The sequence below is a fragment of the Plectropomus leopardus genome, chromosome 8 (genome assembly GCF_026936395.1).
Source record: "Plectropomus leopardus strain MGB_pleo_1.0 chromosome 8, ASM2693639v1, whole genome shotgun sequence".
NCBI lineage: Eukaryota > Metazoa > Chordata > Actinopteri > Perciformes > Serranidae > Plectropomus > Plectropomus leopardus.
In genome coordinates, this window is record NC_142183.1 from 9,967,690 (window position 1) to 9,985,570 (window position 17,881).

At 39.3% G+C, this 17,881-nt stretch overlaps 1 protein-coding gene across 4 annotated transcripts in view; it reads left to right on the top strand.

The window, feature by feature from the left end:
• fam13b (family with sequence similarity 13 member B) overlaps positions 1-17,881 on the top strand; it is a 138,284-nt gene that overhangs the window by 20,960 nt on the left and 99,443 nt on the right. For 3 of the 4 annotated variants that reach the window (XM_042493279.2, XM_042493281.2, XM_042493282.2), the window contains exons 2-4: positions 5,780-5,927; positions 10,579-10,788; positions 17,461-17,673. In XM_042493279.2, the coding sequence (XP_042349213.2) occupies positions 10,623-10,788; positions 17,461-17,673 (379 nt within the window). In that variant the 5' untranslated portion in view covers positions 5,780-5,927; positions 10,579-10,622. Of the gene's footprint in view, positions 1-5,774; positions 5,928-10,578; positions 10,789-17,460; positions 17,674-17,881 lie in introns of all 4 variants that reach the window. The other variant, XM_042493280.2, reaches the window with a different exon arrangement.

A 17,881-nucleotide genomic window follows, 5' to 3' on the forward strand; every position in this document is an offset into this window, starting at 1 on the left:
GTCTATGAGTTTGAAGGCTTATCAGATGCTAAAACACATTGTGGTTTATAATGCTATGAGGGAGGATTTTACAGCTTGGGAATGTTATCATGCAACTGTTAATTTAGTTTCTTGATTTCTATGTAAAGCAGTAAAATGACCAGTTTAATGTTACAAAGTAATCTACCAGAGATGAATAACATGTTTTATCTTCTTTAATTGTGTCACTGTGCTTTTATTCTGTTTTCTGTGTTATTCTTATGTTCTCCGTGTGCCTTTTTATCCTCTCTGACCTTTGTTTCTTTCTGACTTTCTCGCTTACGTTTCTTCCGTTCTCTTAGTGCGCTGCCTTCACTTTCTCTGTTTCCTCCCTTACAATGTGCCTCGTTGTTGAGCAGGAGGTTGTCAAGCATGATATCTGGGATTAAGACACACAGACAGACAGAAAGAAACACAGACGGAGCCATTCTAGACTGTTCCATTACTGACCAAATCCTCACTACAGAGGCCTTTTAGGGTCAGTTTTCATGGCAGACCAGGCGCTGGTTTGGGGACATTGAGTTCTCTAATCTCCGAGTGTCATTGTCCTCATCAGTCTGAGCCTGGCGGTAACAGGACCACCCTCGCTTAAAAAGTGTATGCACCATGGTAACATGCTATTTTGACCTTTAAGTTGCTGGCAGTAATAATCATATTATAATGTAAAAAAAATGAATGCTGTTAAAAAGCCCATCTTCTATCGGTACCTTTTTTTGGTTCCAGCAGTTAGGGCCGTGACCCAATACCAGAATCTCAGCTCCAAATGTGGGATTTTCTTTAGCTTTTAAAGAGGCTTAGGACCAAGCAGTGCCAGCTCAGTTGTTTTTGGAAAGAATAAAAGCTGGAGAAAAAACCTCGAGAGGACTCAGCAATCTTTATGAGCAAACATAAGATATCTGAAACCCCCGTTTAGTACGAAAACCTGAATATAAGGTTCAGTAATGTGTCCAAAAACAGATAAAAGATTTTGAGGTCGAATGCCTTTTGGTTGTTCTTTAAAGTTCAGTAAAAGGCCACATCAGTTAGGCTTAGGTGATATCTGTTTTTTTCCCTTTCCTTTTCCTCTCTTTATCGGGGTATACAGCAGAGTCCTGCAAAAGTGATTCGCAGGTGGCATTTTGTCTCAGTTATATTACTGGGTTTGGTTCTGGGTAAAACAAAGAACATGGGGATGAGATACTGAGCGTTAGATAATAAATATCTAAAACAAAATGAAAATAATAATCATTTAATGTGAGTTTGAGCAGTAATCTTGCAATGTTCCTCGAGATTTTTAAGTTTATTAAACTCACAAAATGTAAAAAGGAAAATATTTCTACACAAAATACAACCCCACACCTTCTGAATTCAAGTTCCTGGCTCTCATCAAACTTAGATGGTAGCTTGCGTTGTCAACTCATTAGACCCACTTCATTTAAACTTTACAAAAACATATAATAAAACTCAGCAAAACTGTCTTGGTTAGTCTTTCCTCTGTTTCAACAATCACCAGCTCTAGTTTGGTCAAAATAAGATCTAAATTCACTGAGTCGGATGTAAAAAGCCAGCTGTCTCGCTGTCTCTCCCGCCGTTGCTGGATGGCTTTTCACTAACGTCACTTCAGTAACGTTATCCCCACCACTCGCAGCTGCCATCTTTTTCAGCTCAGCTGCCTGCACACTGCCTCAATACAACGTTTCTGTATGCGTTTAATAGAAAGACAAGCACCTGCACTTTTGACTGTATTGAAAATAATACTGTTAAGATTTAATATGTTGTAAAACCGTGATACTGACCAATATCAGTCAAAAAACTTGTACTCACTGAAAGGATTTATTGTATTAGCCCCCAAAAGGGCAACATGCCACAAGAGGAAAATCTCATTTCTGAGTTGAAAAAGTAAAAGAAAGTCACCTGTATGAGTGCAGGAGGCAGTTTCAACTGCAAAGTTATGTTGTGACACACACTAAGCAATACCTGTTCAAAATCAACGGTCAAACTGGAAGTTATATCATGTGTACCCTGGTTTTACTAGTGAACTGAGTAGTGGTATCGATGAGTCTAACACATTGTTTTGTAGCCCTGCTGAATGTGGATCAAAAAAAAAGCAGCTCCTTTTGCTATGATGCCGATAAAACACTGTGATGCTTTGACTTGGCCTAAGTGAACGCTTCCTCCGTGTTGGCTGAACGGTCTTTTCTGCCCACGCCTGGTATACTGTTTGTGTAGCAGTGACTCATACAAATGTATAGGTCAACTTCTCAAATGATCTTGCAGGTGGAAGTAAAGTCAAGTTTACTGTGATAGTTTAAGTTTGACTGTGAGATGTGGAGGGCAGACGAGGTCATTTGAAGCAGCGACTGATTCATCTGTCACCTCAGTGCAGCCTCAGTGCTTTAGAGAGGAGCTTTTTATTATAGAAATGTATGGCTTTATAGGCAACCTTTTACATCAGCCTGGCATTATCTGTAAGAGTTTTAGAAAACAGACCATATATGATCTTTAATAAGAAAACAAGCAGTTTTTAAAGAACATTTGGCACAGAGTCACATCTGCCACTGAGCCGAACACCAGAGAAACGTAACGTCTGCTAAAAGCTGTAACTCTGAATCATCGCTGCAGTAAGAACATTTTGTCTACTTAAAAGGTTGCGACGAGGATTTCGGTTTTACATTAACCAACTATGTTAAAAGCCAAAGTTGATTTTAGGATTATGGTTTAGGCAGTTTCATTGCAAGTAAAGATGCTGGACTGAATGAAAGGTAAATGATTCATGTTTTGGCTCATTGTTTTTTTGTTTTTACCTAAAATAGATTTAAATAAAAGCTTTTTTCTTGTATCTGAAATGTCTGAAGCATTGCACAGACTGAAGTTTTCAGCAGCGTTCGTACTGTGGCACAGGGTTTTATTTCCACGCGGCTGTTGCCAAAACTCTTAAAAATGCTTGTTGTTGGCTAGAATTGTTACATGATTATGTTAACTGATTGAACATTTTCAGAAGAGCTTTGGGCACTGTTATGATTTAGTGATCTTACTTCTGCAAAGATAGCCGGGTAGAGCAAATCCTTTATCCTTTCAAGGTAATAATGAAAGCCAGATGCTTTCCGGGAAGGAAAACAAGTTAAGGAAGAGAAGTGTCTCATAAGTCAGTATTTTCGCCTCAGTTCTCGTCAGTGACAATCCCTGCTCCTGCTTATCACCACACTCAGGTCCTCCTGACGAAGAGGTGATGCAGACCACCGAAGAAGGTTGGATGGTGTTTGTAATGTGCAGCACCAGGATGAATGAAAGGAAAGAAATCAGAGGAAGTACGGGGACAGAGTGTATTCTAGCAGAAAAGCAAGAATGAAAGAGTTGTTCCAGACGGAAACTGGGCTCAAACCCACCAGGGCTCAACCAGGTGCATGTGTGCATATTAAGGAGCAGGTTTTTTTTCCAGCTCAATATGGCAGAGTTTGTGGGAAAGAGATCTGTGACATAGGTCAAAAAGATATGATTTTCAAAAGAATTCTTTGAATTAAAATGAAGAAGAAAACTAACAAGCTTAAATAAATGGGCTCGTATTTGCACAGACCAGTAAAAATTGTCTATTATTGAACATTATAACGATTGGACTAATGCCAGAAATATCTATTTATCAACACATATGGATTCTGAATATGAACAGTCGATTCTGTGCTCATTTAGCAGCATTATATTGGACAAGTTAAAGTAAAAAATGTTAATCAGTCGTAAGCAAGGTTTGTCATTTTATTTGACTGACTTAAGCAACAAATTTCCTATCAAAACAAAATTTTCATTTTAAGTAAGAAAAAAAATCAAATGAGGTAAATAGAATTGAGAGTGATGTATCACAAAACAAGTGCTCCTGATTCACAGGCACCAATGTCACCCAAAAAGTCATAGCACACCGCTGTCAAGGCGCAGCACTCGGGGAGACTGTGATTGTGTGACCGTTTATTCATGATGCAAGTAATTCATTATTCATTTAATTAAAGAACCAAATTGAAATTATTTTGTCTATTTAGCAATTGTAATTTTCCTTCTTCCACTCTCCCTCTCGTTTTCTCGTGCCTTCTCCATCTCTTCTATTTTTCAGTGATTTTATAACGCTCTCAGAAGTAGAACTATGTGTTTTAATGTTTTACCACTTGGACATATTCCCATATAGACCTGCTAAGTCCACAGGAGCAGTTTCTCTATTCATGCACACTTCATGCAACCTCGACACAATTCAAACGTGCATACAAACATAGACACACTCCCAAGTAGCAGCAATTAACAGAAACACACCTGACATACACACATCCAAAGTGACAGTTTGCGAACACTGACATGGACATGTACAGACACGCAGGACACACAGGTCTAGCCTGACTGCTGTCACCTTAATTATTATGTTCGGTCCCCACCCCCAGCACATTCGTGTCCAACGTGACGTCTCGAACCTTGAAGTAGGAAGATGAGATTAGAGAGGACGGAGACGTAGGAGAGAGAGAAATGAAAGGGGAGAGAAGAAGAAGAAGAAAGACAGGAGGCTGAAAAAGAAACGAAAGAGGGGAAAGGGGCGTAGACAATAAAGAGAAACACCGGACGGGGAGTGCAGAAAACAAAAACGGGATAAATTTATCAAAAACACTAAATCGTTCCTAAACCAGACCCATTCAGGTTTGAAACTGATGTGATTCTGATAAAAGGTTTGGTGTGAAGGCGGCGTGTTAACTGTGATTTCTGTCTTTGTCAGGTTATTTATTTATTTTTATTTTGTTTTGATGATGATTAGTCTGTAAGGTTTTAGCTATATTTTCTTATTTTCTTCTTTTGCCCTCATTTTGTGTCTAACTGGTCATCTGTGTCCAATTCCTGAAAGGTATTTTGCATGTGGTGTTTTCAGCACTCGCCCGATTTATGGCATTAATTTCGTGTCTTGCTGTCGGATCTAATTATATGCAACCAATCTGGGATTGCTGAGGAAGGTCACTTTGCATTGACATTTAAACATGGTGAATTTTGTTAGATTTGTGTGAATAATTCTGTATGTTTTATTATATTTGGGGTTTTAAATTGTTAAACAGTGTTGCTCTGTCTTTTTTTATTCTGCAGTCGAAGATGAAGGAAGTTTGTTTGTGACTGCTCCACAGAGGAAGTGTTGGTATGCCCATATGGCATCAAAGTAATTAACTGTGGCGCCCACATTATGCTGCAGTGAATTTCTGTGTTGGCAGAGCCCATTTTATGCATCGTTTATTAATACATGTGCTTTGTAGAAATGAGTGAAGTTTTTATAACCACTCAACATGTATTTATGATAGATTATTGATTATGGCAGCTTGAACCAATTCAATATAAAGGTGTGTTTTTGCTTTCAGCATATTTTCTTTTCCCCTTTTTCATACTGACATAATATGAAGAATTGTAAAAAGCGATAAACTCTGAGTAATAGCCAATTTTAGGCTTTTGCTCCAACAAACATAATGATTATCTCCTCTTGTGCTACATAATATTTTTTCCTAGCAAACACCTGACAGCGGGCGAACAGAAAATGTAAATATGTTACAGCTTGAAACGCCGTCGCGTTATATCACAGTAGAAAGTGACTAATCAGATGTCTGTAAACATACCAGGGATTGTTACTAAACCGATTCCATCTTTTTCTCCCTCCCCACCTCTGTCTCCACCCTCAACTTTGCTTGTCTGTCTTTTTCTCCTGCCATTGTCTTCTTTTCTTTCGTTCCTCCCTCCTCGTCCTTTTCCCTCTCTGTCTCTTTCTTTCTCAGCGTAGCTAGAAGGGAATCCTGCAAGAGGGATTAGCGGTCCGTCAATGAGGAACTACCGGCTCATCTTCTGCCACAACCTGAAGCAGCCATAGATGGTTCGGTGGTTCACTGGCTAGGGGAGGAGAGGATAGGACACACTTTCACTGCTACACGGTGAGTTCACACAGTCACATGCAGCCTCTGCTGGTGGAGGGAATGGACCCACCTTACTTTGAAACTGGGAATAGATAAGATGCTAATTTTATATATTGTTGTACTCACTTTCATCATGAAGAGCTCGACACTTAAGACACTTGAGCTAACATTAACTTCACAGACTAAAAGACTTTAACACTATCCACAATATCCGAAACTTTCTTTTAACAGCCACAACCAGGCAGAACCGAGCGTCTCTTTATAATAAGAGTTCCCATTTTCTCCTGCTAATGTAAAATAATATGCACACTTGGAAATATTTTTACTGGCCAGAATCTTCCAGTTGTCTATCATTTATCTTAACTTCCTGGTTAGCTGATAAATACTTAATTGATAGTGACAAGATGACATCAGCTTGTTTGTTTTCCTAGATAAAGACTCGCCACTCTGTTAATCTTTCTAATCAGCAAAAAAATCACTTGTCCTTCCTTTGTATTTCAAAATGACCCAGAGTAGTGCTTCTTTCTTGAGGAAACCATCTTTGACAAAATGATGGCATGGAGGTCTTCACAGGTCCAAAATGATAGACCCAAACCCTAAATGACACAGGAAATTTGTTCAGAGATTTGATTTGACTGAATAACTTTTAAAATAATGTTTTCCCTTCCCTAAAATTACTGCTAAAATGTTGTTCTATCACAAAAACAAAAACAAATAATCTATGTATATCTTGTCAGATACAACATACTTTTCTACCAATCTTAACTGTAAATAATGTTTTGAAATGTTTCAGATGTCTATTTTTGTTTTATTCTGTTGTATTTTCACTTATTCTGCCGTTGTTGTGATGTGAGCTGCTGTAAAGCTCGCCAGCAGCCAGTTCACCATAGTTCTAAGCAACTTAGATTACGCATCCAAATTAACATGTCCATATTGACTTTTGTAAAATGGACATGGTACACATGGTTAAATTGCTCAGATTTTTCACAAATTAATTGCTCAGTTCATTTTACGGAAAGATTTTCCGGAAGCAAGAGAGACAAGAAAAGTAGTGACTCCTTACCTTTGAAGCAAAGTCAGAACATGTGTCCGTTCCTCAGTTACTTATTTTACTTTAGTCTGTCAGGATCCAACAATCAAAAGAAATAAATTCAAGTTGTAAGTATATAGAAGTAAGTTTCTTTCCCCTTGCTGTCCTGACCCATAATAGAACATGGACCTGAACCCGTAGGGGTCCCGAGTCGAGTCTTGGGCCCTATAGTCCAGGTCGATATGTGAAGACCCCTATTATGGCTTATAGAGAACGTATAAATCAGAAAGCATCCAGTAAGTTTTTTTGGGTCTTTTGGTCAACTCTTAGAATTCTCAGTGGCTGCAAATGTTAAAAAAAATGCATAATATGATATATCCCGTGCCTGTTAGCCAAACCTCCTGTTAGAGGTGTTCGACCAGGGAGGATTAGATATCTCGACTGGCCTGAGAACGCCTCGGGTTCCCCCGGGAGGAGCTGGAAAGCGTTGCTGTGGAGAGGGACCCGGACTCAGATAAGCAGATGAAGATGGATGGATGGATGGATGGATATTAGCCAAACAAAAAATACCAATTCGTTTGGCTCTCTTAAGTGAAAATTAAAAAAAAAAAACCAAACAAACAAAAAAACTCAATTTTGTGATAATGCTGAACATCAGCGCATCTTTACACCGAATGTCACGGAAGAATAAAACATTACCTGCATCCTGATATAGAAACCCACATACCTCATATAAAAATATCCTCAGATTCTTCTGTAGATGTTCAGTTGCTGTTCACCATAAAAACACCAAACTGGTTTTAAACTGGTTATCAGAGGAGTGAGAGGAGGAGCAGACAGCTGACCACTTTGAACAAGTAAAACTTGTTTTATAGCCATTTTTATAGCCATACTGTGTGTGTGTGTGTGTGTGTGTGTGTGTGTGTGTGTGCACACGCAAACCTTTTTATGAGAAATAACTGCATGTATTCAATGAGTTCTTTGTAAATGTCAGCACTGTGATGTCATTTCTGACTCCAGGGCTACTGAGTCTACTGATCTCGTGTACTTAAAACAAAAAAAAAAATAATTCAACTGAAGGTATTGTAATTATTTAAAATATTAACAAGTCAGTATATTTTATGGTATATCTGTTGTTATTGTAATTAATGGTAATATCTTTAAAAGACCAATGTTAGTAAAGATCAGATATAAGCTTAATTAAACTGGAACAGAACCAGCGTACATTTTCTGATAAACATTTGGTGATGTTCCTCCTCCCCTGAGGAGTAGACTGGACACCATCTGCCACTGTTTGCGTTCAGATTACTCACGAATCGACCATTATCAATGTCAAACTTTGGACAGAAATTGTTGTTGCACATTCTTGTTCACTTTGCATTGGTTTCCATCCCGTTGTCTGACTCAGGCACTCACAGCATCGCCTTTGCACGGCAGCTAAGGAGTGATGATGGCAAAGGACATGACAAATACTGTAGGGATGGAGAATTTAATTTAAGTAATGGCCTTTAAATGATGATTATGTAACAAAAAAAGTGCAAAAACGACTGACTTTCACCCACGCTGAATCGTGTTTATGCAATTTAAAACATAGTTGTAAGAAGCTGATATAATATCACTTTAAAAAGAGGAAATCCTGGTGTTCTACTTTAGCCGCCCTTTCATTTAGCAAAGACAGAACACCTGCTCCATAATCCCCGTCTGAAAGCAGCACCGCAGCTCTGTTACTTTACTCTGTTTCTAATCTGTCTCCTTCTCTTCCTGCTGTGGCTCCCCAAATACACAAGTACAAGGAACCTGTATTTTTAAAAGTAATTTTGTCCAACCACACACTGGTTCTTTTGAACAGAAACATCTCATTAGGGCGTCTTATAAATAGTTTTAGCTGTTTCATTCTTAGAACTTCATCAAAAGTCCTCGTCAGTTTTTATCATATGTAATCAGCCTCATCCTGTTTTGTTGTTGTTTTTTGCTTTTAGCCACAGTTTTGTTAACTGTAAATCTGGCTTTTTAGTCTTAGTCAAAAAATTCTAGTCTTAATCAATGAAAATGGTTAACATTTTAGTCTTTTTTGGTGATCAGACTAAATTGAACATTTCAGTCAATAGTCTAGCCAATAATTCCAATTTAATTTCACATTCTTCATGAATTAAAGTGACCAGGCCCCAGATTTGACAACAGTAAAACCATATCAAAACATCAGTTCACAAACTCTCACACAACTTGTGCAGCATAATGCAAGTCTCATTTATCCAGTCGTATGCTCAGTATTTCTCAAACACATGCATTTTTTGATAAAACGTTTTGATATCAAACACTTCTGCCTATGAGTAGTGTGCCCTGAGTGTGCACATACATTCATATGAGCTCCACTTGAGTGAAATTCATATGCACCCGTGTGCCCAGGCACAATACTTGACCGCTGTTAAACTGAAAATACACACTAGCGGCCACTTATAAACCCGAATGTGTCGACATTGAAACAAATGCCAATGTGTGGTGCAATTCAGTATGAGTCTAAGTGTACTGACGTCTTTTAATCATAACATTTTAGCAAAAATACATGTGTTTGGGAAGTACTGAGCATTCGACTGGATAAGCGGGACTTGCATTATAATATATGAGTTGCGTGAGAGTTTTAAATAGATGTTTTAATATAGTTTGGTTTGTGTTCAACATGGTGCCAGTTTACTTAAATCGATGAACGTCCGCCTTTTGTGAATTCTCTGTTCACTGTGAATGCATGCAAGAAACACAGATTTTCTTCAGGAATTCAACGTAACACGCAGTGAATAATTGATGTACACATGGCCGTTTTTGGGTGAAGTATTCTTTCAAGGTGTAATGTCAGCTACAGTCAAAACACGCAGTATTCCTCTGAAACTGCTCTAAAACAATGGCAGCTCTGTGGCTCGGTGTGTGCTGTCTGAAACAGCCGCTGTTGTTGTTTTGTCAACAACATTGCATGCTGAGGTAGTAAGTGGTGTCATCATCTCATCTTAGCTGTGGACAAACTTATAACGTCATAGCATATTAACTAAATTAGCAGTAGTTCTAAAAAAAGGTTATGGTTTAACCCACTTTAGTCTGCATTCACAGTTTTAGAAACCCTGATCGATCGTATATGTATGAATGCAGTGATCATAGGACAGGAGAACTTCCTGTGACAGACGCAGAATGAACTTTAACATATATTGTAGCTCTTCTCCTGCTCCACCTGTTCTTCCTCTCCCTTAAAGGACCAGGTCAGGTGTAAATGCCTCTGCTGGCCAGTGGCCTACTGCCGCTGTCCCTCCTCCTCTTCCTCCTCCTCCTCCTCCTCCTCCTCCTCCTCTGTCTCGGTTCAGTGTCAGGAGGGGAGGTCCACAAACAGCGTATCACTCCCTCATGTTTCAGGGTGTTGTGCTCATTTTGTTTGTTTGTCAACAGCAGAGCAGCTCTTCTTGTCAACTCCTTGGATCTCTCTTTCAGTCTTCAGAAGTGATTTCCCTTCACTCTTTCAGAGTTTGGACTACTGAGGATGAAAAGTGATGTTTTAATGTCGCACGGCATCCTTTAACTGAGGCTCTTATTTTGTAAACCATTCTTCTCTCTTTTTGTCTAATCTCCCTCCTGCTTTTCTTTTTTTTTTTCCTACAGACGTTAGGTCTTGGCGGGGCTGTGGTGAGGAGGAGGAGGAGGCCATGAGGAAGAGCGTGTCTCCGTTGCCAGGCAACGAGGGCGGGAGCTCAGCCAGCACCACACGGGTATTTGGCGTTCCTTTGGAGGAGGTGACGCGCACACACACAATCAGTGGCCATGAGGTTCCTGCACTGGTGAAACACATCGTCGACTACATCGAGGAGCATGGTGAGTGATGAACACACACACACACACACACACACACACACACACACACACACACACACACACACACACACACACACACAAACATACAAATGCCTAATCCCATTTTTTTCTGCCAGTCATTATTATGCAGGTAAAAGTTGCTTTATTTCATAACTTTGGGCTACAGATATTTGTTGCACATCATTTCACATCCAGTATATGATATATATTCGAATAGTTTTCATCAAATCAATATTCTCAAAAACTTAAATATCATCCAACGCTGATGACGCCAATGCAACAATTTCAGTAAATTCAAACGCCTAATAAACCAATAAAATACAATATATCTGCTTGACTCATACACACCCACGTTTGTGGTGATGCATTTGTTTGCAGACATTTGATCAAATCTGTATGAGTCAATTGAGTTTTATAATAGTCTTCTTTTCTTAGTTACTAATGAAATATAATTAAAAACTCAACAGTTACACTATTGTTAACTGAAAACTCTACAAAAGCATCAAACATATGCACCGTAATATACCAAATATTGAACAAAACACCATTTTCATTTGACATAATTCATATTTATGCTTTTTTTTAACTTTGCATCTTTCACTAAATTCCATCTTCCCCATAAAAAATGGTCAAAGTGGCTATCCTCTCACTGTCAAAGCTCACACTTAGAGTACGAAATAGAAGCAGAGTGGTTTGACACAAATCCAAGTCCAAAAACTCTTAATCTTTTTTAAAAATGTGTTGTTGCCATAGGCAAGTAGAACTTGTTCTTTGTATGTGACTTGAGCAGATTGTCAACATTTTTAACACGCGTAGCCTCCACGTATTCAGAGCTGATGAATACGTGGAATATGCTGATGTGTGCCCCACTCACTATTGACCTTGTCTGTTGTTGCACTAAGAGTTTATATAGTTTTGTATCTTCCCACAGTTTAATTACTTGTATACTGGATTATGTTTCATCTATCTCAGCTGTGGACTTGTACCGCATGTGTGTTTGTGCATGTATGTGTGAACCAAGAGAGAGAGTGAGAGCCATTAATGTTTAGGGCCACTGACCAGCATGCTGACCAGAACTCCCTCCGTTTTCCTCTGAATATGGTAATAATATGTTTAATGGACGAGCATTTCTGATGCTGACAAGTAAAAGTGGCAATGTTTAATTGACTAGTCAACACATCCCTACTGTGAGCACATCCCTGCTGTGAGCTATGGAAAAGCACAAAATAGAAACAGAATGGTTTGACACAAATCCAGGTCCAAAAACTCTAAATCCTCTCAAAATCTGCTGTTGCCTTGGGCCAGCAGAACTCTGTCTCTGTATGTGACTAAAGCAGATTGTCAACATTTTCTTGTATTGCGGCGTGTTAACGTGCACACGTGTCTCCTCCAGGTATTCAGAGCTTTAATTTTCCCAATGTTTAACTGATTGTATTATAGTATCACTGGGTTGTGTTTAACTCATCTCAGCAGCGGCATTGTACTGGTTCTTATGTAGGATTTCAGAGGGGACACAGGGGACACAGCCTCCCAATATCTAGAACGTGCATTTGTCTTTATCCAATATAAACATAAACATAGCAGAGGACTTTTATATTGATGAAATTAAAGAGATTCACACCGTAAACTGAGGCAGAAAGCAGGATATTTGTGTCATTTTAATCAGCTGTCTATGCGGCTACGCTTCACTAAAGGCGGCAGAAAGTATCGTAATAATGCTGCATTGTGGGGCATCTGATTCTCGTGAGGCCTTTACACGTTTATGTCATTGTCCTTATTTGACTGACAATGCAGAACCACAGTGACATTTGACATTTGACATTTGATTTTAGTTTGAAATGTGAATGCTGGAATAAGAATATGAATACTAGTTTCAGCCCACTTAAATTCCTATTTGTGTCCCACTTTTATCACGTCTAAGGACATACTTCTGAGCTTTCAGTTACATCTGATTGCCTTCAGTAATGTTTCAGAATCCCAATCACGCCCTGCTGCTGTTGACTGCTCTTGCATCACGATAAACCAAAATATGTCGTTAGTGGAGATCCGGTTTATGTGATAAGATGAACTCTGAATGCACCAGCAGACAGATCCGCGGTCCACTTCCTTCTCCATTACATAACAGCTCTGTCAACTGCTGCTTCGCCTGTGAAAACAGGAGAGCTTAGCAGTGAAGAGAGGAACCTACCAAAGTCCTGGCCCCGGGCCTTTCCCACATCTCCCCCGGAACATTTATCTTCAAGCCTCGCAGAGCAGGAACTTATGTCACTGTCTTCATAAGAGCAGTTCAGACGTCTGGCTCTGAAGGATGACAAGAATAAAAAATGTTGACTTTTGTAGTTTTGAAACTAACCAGACACAGACAGAATGCGTCTACTTTTGGCTGGTAATGGTTCTGACTGCGTAACACCATCCACACCAGTTCTGTGTTACATAACTCATAAAGCCCTCAGACACACACCTAACCAGTCAATCCTCTTTGTGCTCAGAACGCATTGTTGGCGTAAACTGGGGATGTCCCTGATGACTAATTTCTCTGACATTTAAAGGGAAGTTTAAACTTAGACTAGTTGACTAGTCCAAAAGTAAGACAAGAAAAACCCTCAGAAAACAGTCAGGATTTAGCTTAATTTATTCTAAAAATCTAAACAGTTTTCAAAAACCCATTGTGTAGAAGATAGGGTTGGGTACCTTTTACGCTTGAACTACTGAAATGACTGAAAAAATGTCATTTTTTTGTTGACTTAGTAGGTGAAAACTCAGTTTTAGGTAAGTGTGTCTGCTCGTCTAACAGTGATACTACGTTATTATTATAATAATATAGAAAAGAAAATAGACCACACATCGAAACTATTGTGGCAGATCGGTGCTACAGTAATAATTATGGCTCACTTTTCAGCCATAGTTAGCCATTTCATTTTGCTGTTTACATTTTTCAGTAATTCAAGTGATTTTTTTATGCTGCTGAACTGAAATGTGTGGCTTTGTTCACTGTGCATCATCAACATTGCACGTTATTCTACAAAACACAACCACGCACTATATAATAGTTAACAAAAATCCAGCTGGAGCGAGTGTGTGATTGTGAAGGCTTGGGTATACTATCCATGTACGGCGGTGGACTTGAACTGGTTGCTTGGATGCCCACCTGCACGTGCATGAACGCATGTGTGTTTGAAAGAGCCACTGATGATCAGAGCTGCTAGATAGTCTTGCATACCTATCCAAACTCCTCCTGTTTTCCTCTGGGTAACAGGTATAACCGACTAGCAAGGGCTGCAACATTAAACTGAACCAGACGACGAAGTGCACAGTTAACATAGGTGCCTAATATGTATGTAAAGATCGTGTGTAGAAGTGATTTACTTTGTTACCCACAGCAGAACCAATGTGATGGCTGTAAAAATACTGTACATAAAATTAAGGAAAATGCTTAAAAGTCATTCCATCGTTTGCGAATAAAGGGATGTATTGTGAAGATCAGTGTTATGAGACAGGTCAGCGGGACCCGGGACAAACTGGATATATCTACAAACCACTGAAAGTAATACTTGTGTTTAAGAAAGCGTTTTCATTCGCCCTGGGTTTGGGAAACCTAAACCGTATATCAAGAGAGGATGTTGAACACAAAATTTCCATGACAAGTTGAACAATTCAAATAGCTTTCTTTCTAAATTTCTAAGACACAAAATATATTTCCTTTCATCTAGTAGTGGACTGAAGCTTCACCTCAGTTCCCCTCAGTCGACCAGTGAAGCAGTTTGATGGTTTATGTGACCCGGGGGCTGCTCGACCATATGAGGTTATGTAATAAGTCTTTAATCCTCCCGGGCCTCTGCTGGCGCATTAATTAGAGTGGTGCTGCCAGTCCAGAAGTTATTCAGCCAGTGAAAAGGCCTTAATCTCTCTTATTTGATTTGTGTGTGAAGTCTGAAGTTTTGGACAGAGCTGGGATGTTCAAAATATGAAGTAAAAAGGTGATCTGATGTAACACAGAGATCTGAAGGGGAAAGCACATGAAGGTGTGTCAGATTAAAGCTGTGGCATCTGTGACTGACTGCTTTAGTAGACATTTTAGTGTTACTCAGGGATGAGCAATGTTTTAATTGAATCATTATTCAACAATCTGTGAGGACATCAGTGATGTGCATGACAGTGTGATGTGAGAAGGTATGTGATTTATTTGGTTGCACAGATGTCGCTGTCACTCACGCTGCAGTATGCGTCTAACTGAGTGCTTGTTGGGCTGTTGAAAAGCTGTTTGTCGGGCAATTCTTGTAACTTTAACGACAGGCATGTCAACTCTGTGCGGCGATTCCCCAGGTGTTCAGTGGAGAGAAAGAATGCAGACAATTAACTTCTCTCAAGATCTCTTTTTGTCTTTCTTCAAACAACTACTTGTGTCACTTTTTCTGTGCACTTTTCATGTGCAACACCTTAAATCCCTTCAAGGATAGACTTTCAGAAAGTGTCATTATCTCAAGTTGTAGGATCCATCACATCCTCCATGGGTCAATGGTGCTTTTTTTGTCTCTATTCAGAAAGAAGAAAATCTACTTGTCCAAAATCAGTTTTTGCTTGCCCCTATTAATACTTTTATTTATTATCGGTAGTCAAATAACAACATAGTTAATTATCATTAAAAGGGATCTTGTCTCATCTGCCTCGCTCTCAAACTTGCTGCAAAGCGTGCAATACATCCCCTTTCTCTAATGTCACTCAACAAAACTTCTGTTTATAGGACAATTGAAATCTGTCTTGTGCTTCAGCTCATGAACTTTCTTTTTACCCACTACTGTGTTCACGCAAGCGCCTGATCAGCACTGCAACTCTCAACAAAAATGAGAAAGAAGTGAGCTGGCTCACATTTCTTAGCAACTCCAACATGGGCTTTTGATTATTTAAATTCTTCTAGTTTATAAATTTAGTAGCCAGAAGTGGCATTTTACTTGCCTCCGGTAATCGGGCTATCCTTATTGCTTAGCCCTATTTTGCCTTTCTCTGTTACAGCAGGCTTTTTGCTCTGCCTTCGAGTGTCGATATTCGTAACAGGTGCATGTTTGAGGCGTACTTTACACTCCTCTGTTTCTTCTGGAGCAAACCTGAAAGCATATCCAATCGGGCCAATCAGCTTTCACCTTCGACAGCTGTTGCTTTTACTTGACACTGCAGTAGATTTTTTGTTGTTAGATGGACGTCAACAAAGAAAATCTAGACCTGCAAATGCTTAATTCAGGATTCAAGATTCAAGAGGGACATTAAACCATCTTGAATCTTGAATGAAGCATTTGCAGGACTAAGACAAGCCAAGAGTCGCTAAGAGTTAATGGAACAGCAACGTGATTTTAATTGGGCAAATCTCAGCAGTAGTTGTTGTTGAAGCTGCAGATTCAGGTGACAACACATAGCATAATAACTTATCAGTCCATCGTTCATAACTTTATGCTCATATTAAGTAAAGGGGAAAAAAGCATGATAATACAAAAATGATATAAAAGTGGCTCGAGTCCTGACATGAACTGCTGATGGTACTGATCGGTTTGTCTTGTCAGGATGTTTTCACATCAGGCACGATTGCTCCCGCCCTCCCCTCTCCCCCGCTGGTCAGCTTTCACATTAATCACAAACACTCAGCACTCAGTGATGTTTTCACACACAGGAAAGACCAGAGGACAGTGTTGTCATTCCAATGTTTTTTGTATACTGATAAGGGAGGAGATTACAAACACACAAAAGCAATAAATACACACGCTGACACACAGATCCCTGTACTTTTGTTCTATTTTTGACCATTGGCATCAAATTCAGGTCAGCATTTTTTAAAATAAAATAAATTATGAATTAAGTTTTTGTAACCTTTAGCTTTGCATAACATCAACACGCCTGTCAGTTATTTATTTGGGAGTCCAGATGATTTTTCATTAAGTCCAAAGCTCTAAAATATTGCACGACTACACTGTATTCACCAGGTTTTTCCATTTAGGTATTCTGAGTCCTCGACTTTGACACAGCTATTCACTATATTTAATACCCACACAAATACCTACTGGGCAACCATAGCATATATATTTTTTGTTTTTGTTTTTGTTTGCTTTATTTTCAAAGTTTTTAATGCAGATATGTTGTTCTGAGTGCAGTAAAAACATGTATTTACAAACTATTGTATAAGCAAAAGCTGCCATGCCTACCCAGTAAATCATTTTTATAAGACAATTGAACTGGACAGACCTTTTTCTGGTATTAATGCCCAGCCTCGGCTACATGCAAGCCCTCTGCTTACAGAGTAAAGCATAAATGCAGGTGGCTTTTTAAAGAAGCAGGGCTGTGATTTCAGTTATCTTCCCAGCAATGATGTAAATCTCAAATCATGTGTGACTCAAACATTGGCAGACTGTGCAGAGGAATGAAATAACTTTTATAACTTTTCAAATAAATTCCATTAGTTTGAATCATTAATGTCTTCCTGGCAGAGCACTCCAGATGTAATATAATGAGAGCTCCAAAAATCGCACTTCATTCACTCACTTTCTCTCTAATACTTCACTGCCAGTCTGTACTGAAGGTTAGGAGGTTTAAAAACAAGAACGTTCTCAATGACCTAACCAAATATTCAAACATAGAAATGATATAATGATGTACAGTGTGTCTAATTATTGCTGCATGTGTCATCAGGTCACCTGGACCTGGAGGGGCTCTTCCTTGTTAATGGCAACGCAGAGCGTGTGGATTGGCTGCGCCAGCGGTACGACAGCGGAGAGGAAGTGGAGCTAGAGAAGGAGGCGGACCTGGCGTCAGCGGTCAGTCTGCTGCGACTCTTCCTGCAGGAGCTTCCTGAGCCGGTTATCCCAACGGCGATACAGGGACACATTTTACAGCTACACCAAGGTGTGTGACAGGGACGGCTTTTCCACTTCTCATGTCATTTCTCAGCTCGCTCACTCCGCCCTCTTTCTCTTTATATCAATTCAATTCATGTAGACTTTATGGCATGACCATTGTCAAGCACTTTTGAACAGTTGTTTTTAACATGGAACAGTATAAAGAGAGAACATCAACTGTGTCAACAAGATTATTTCATGCAAGCTGAACATAC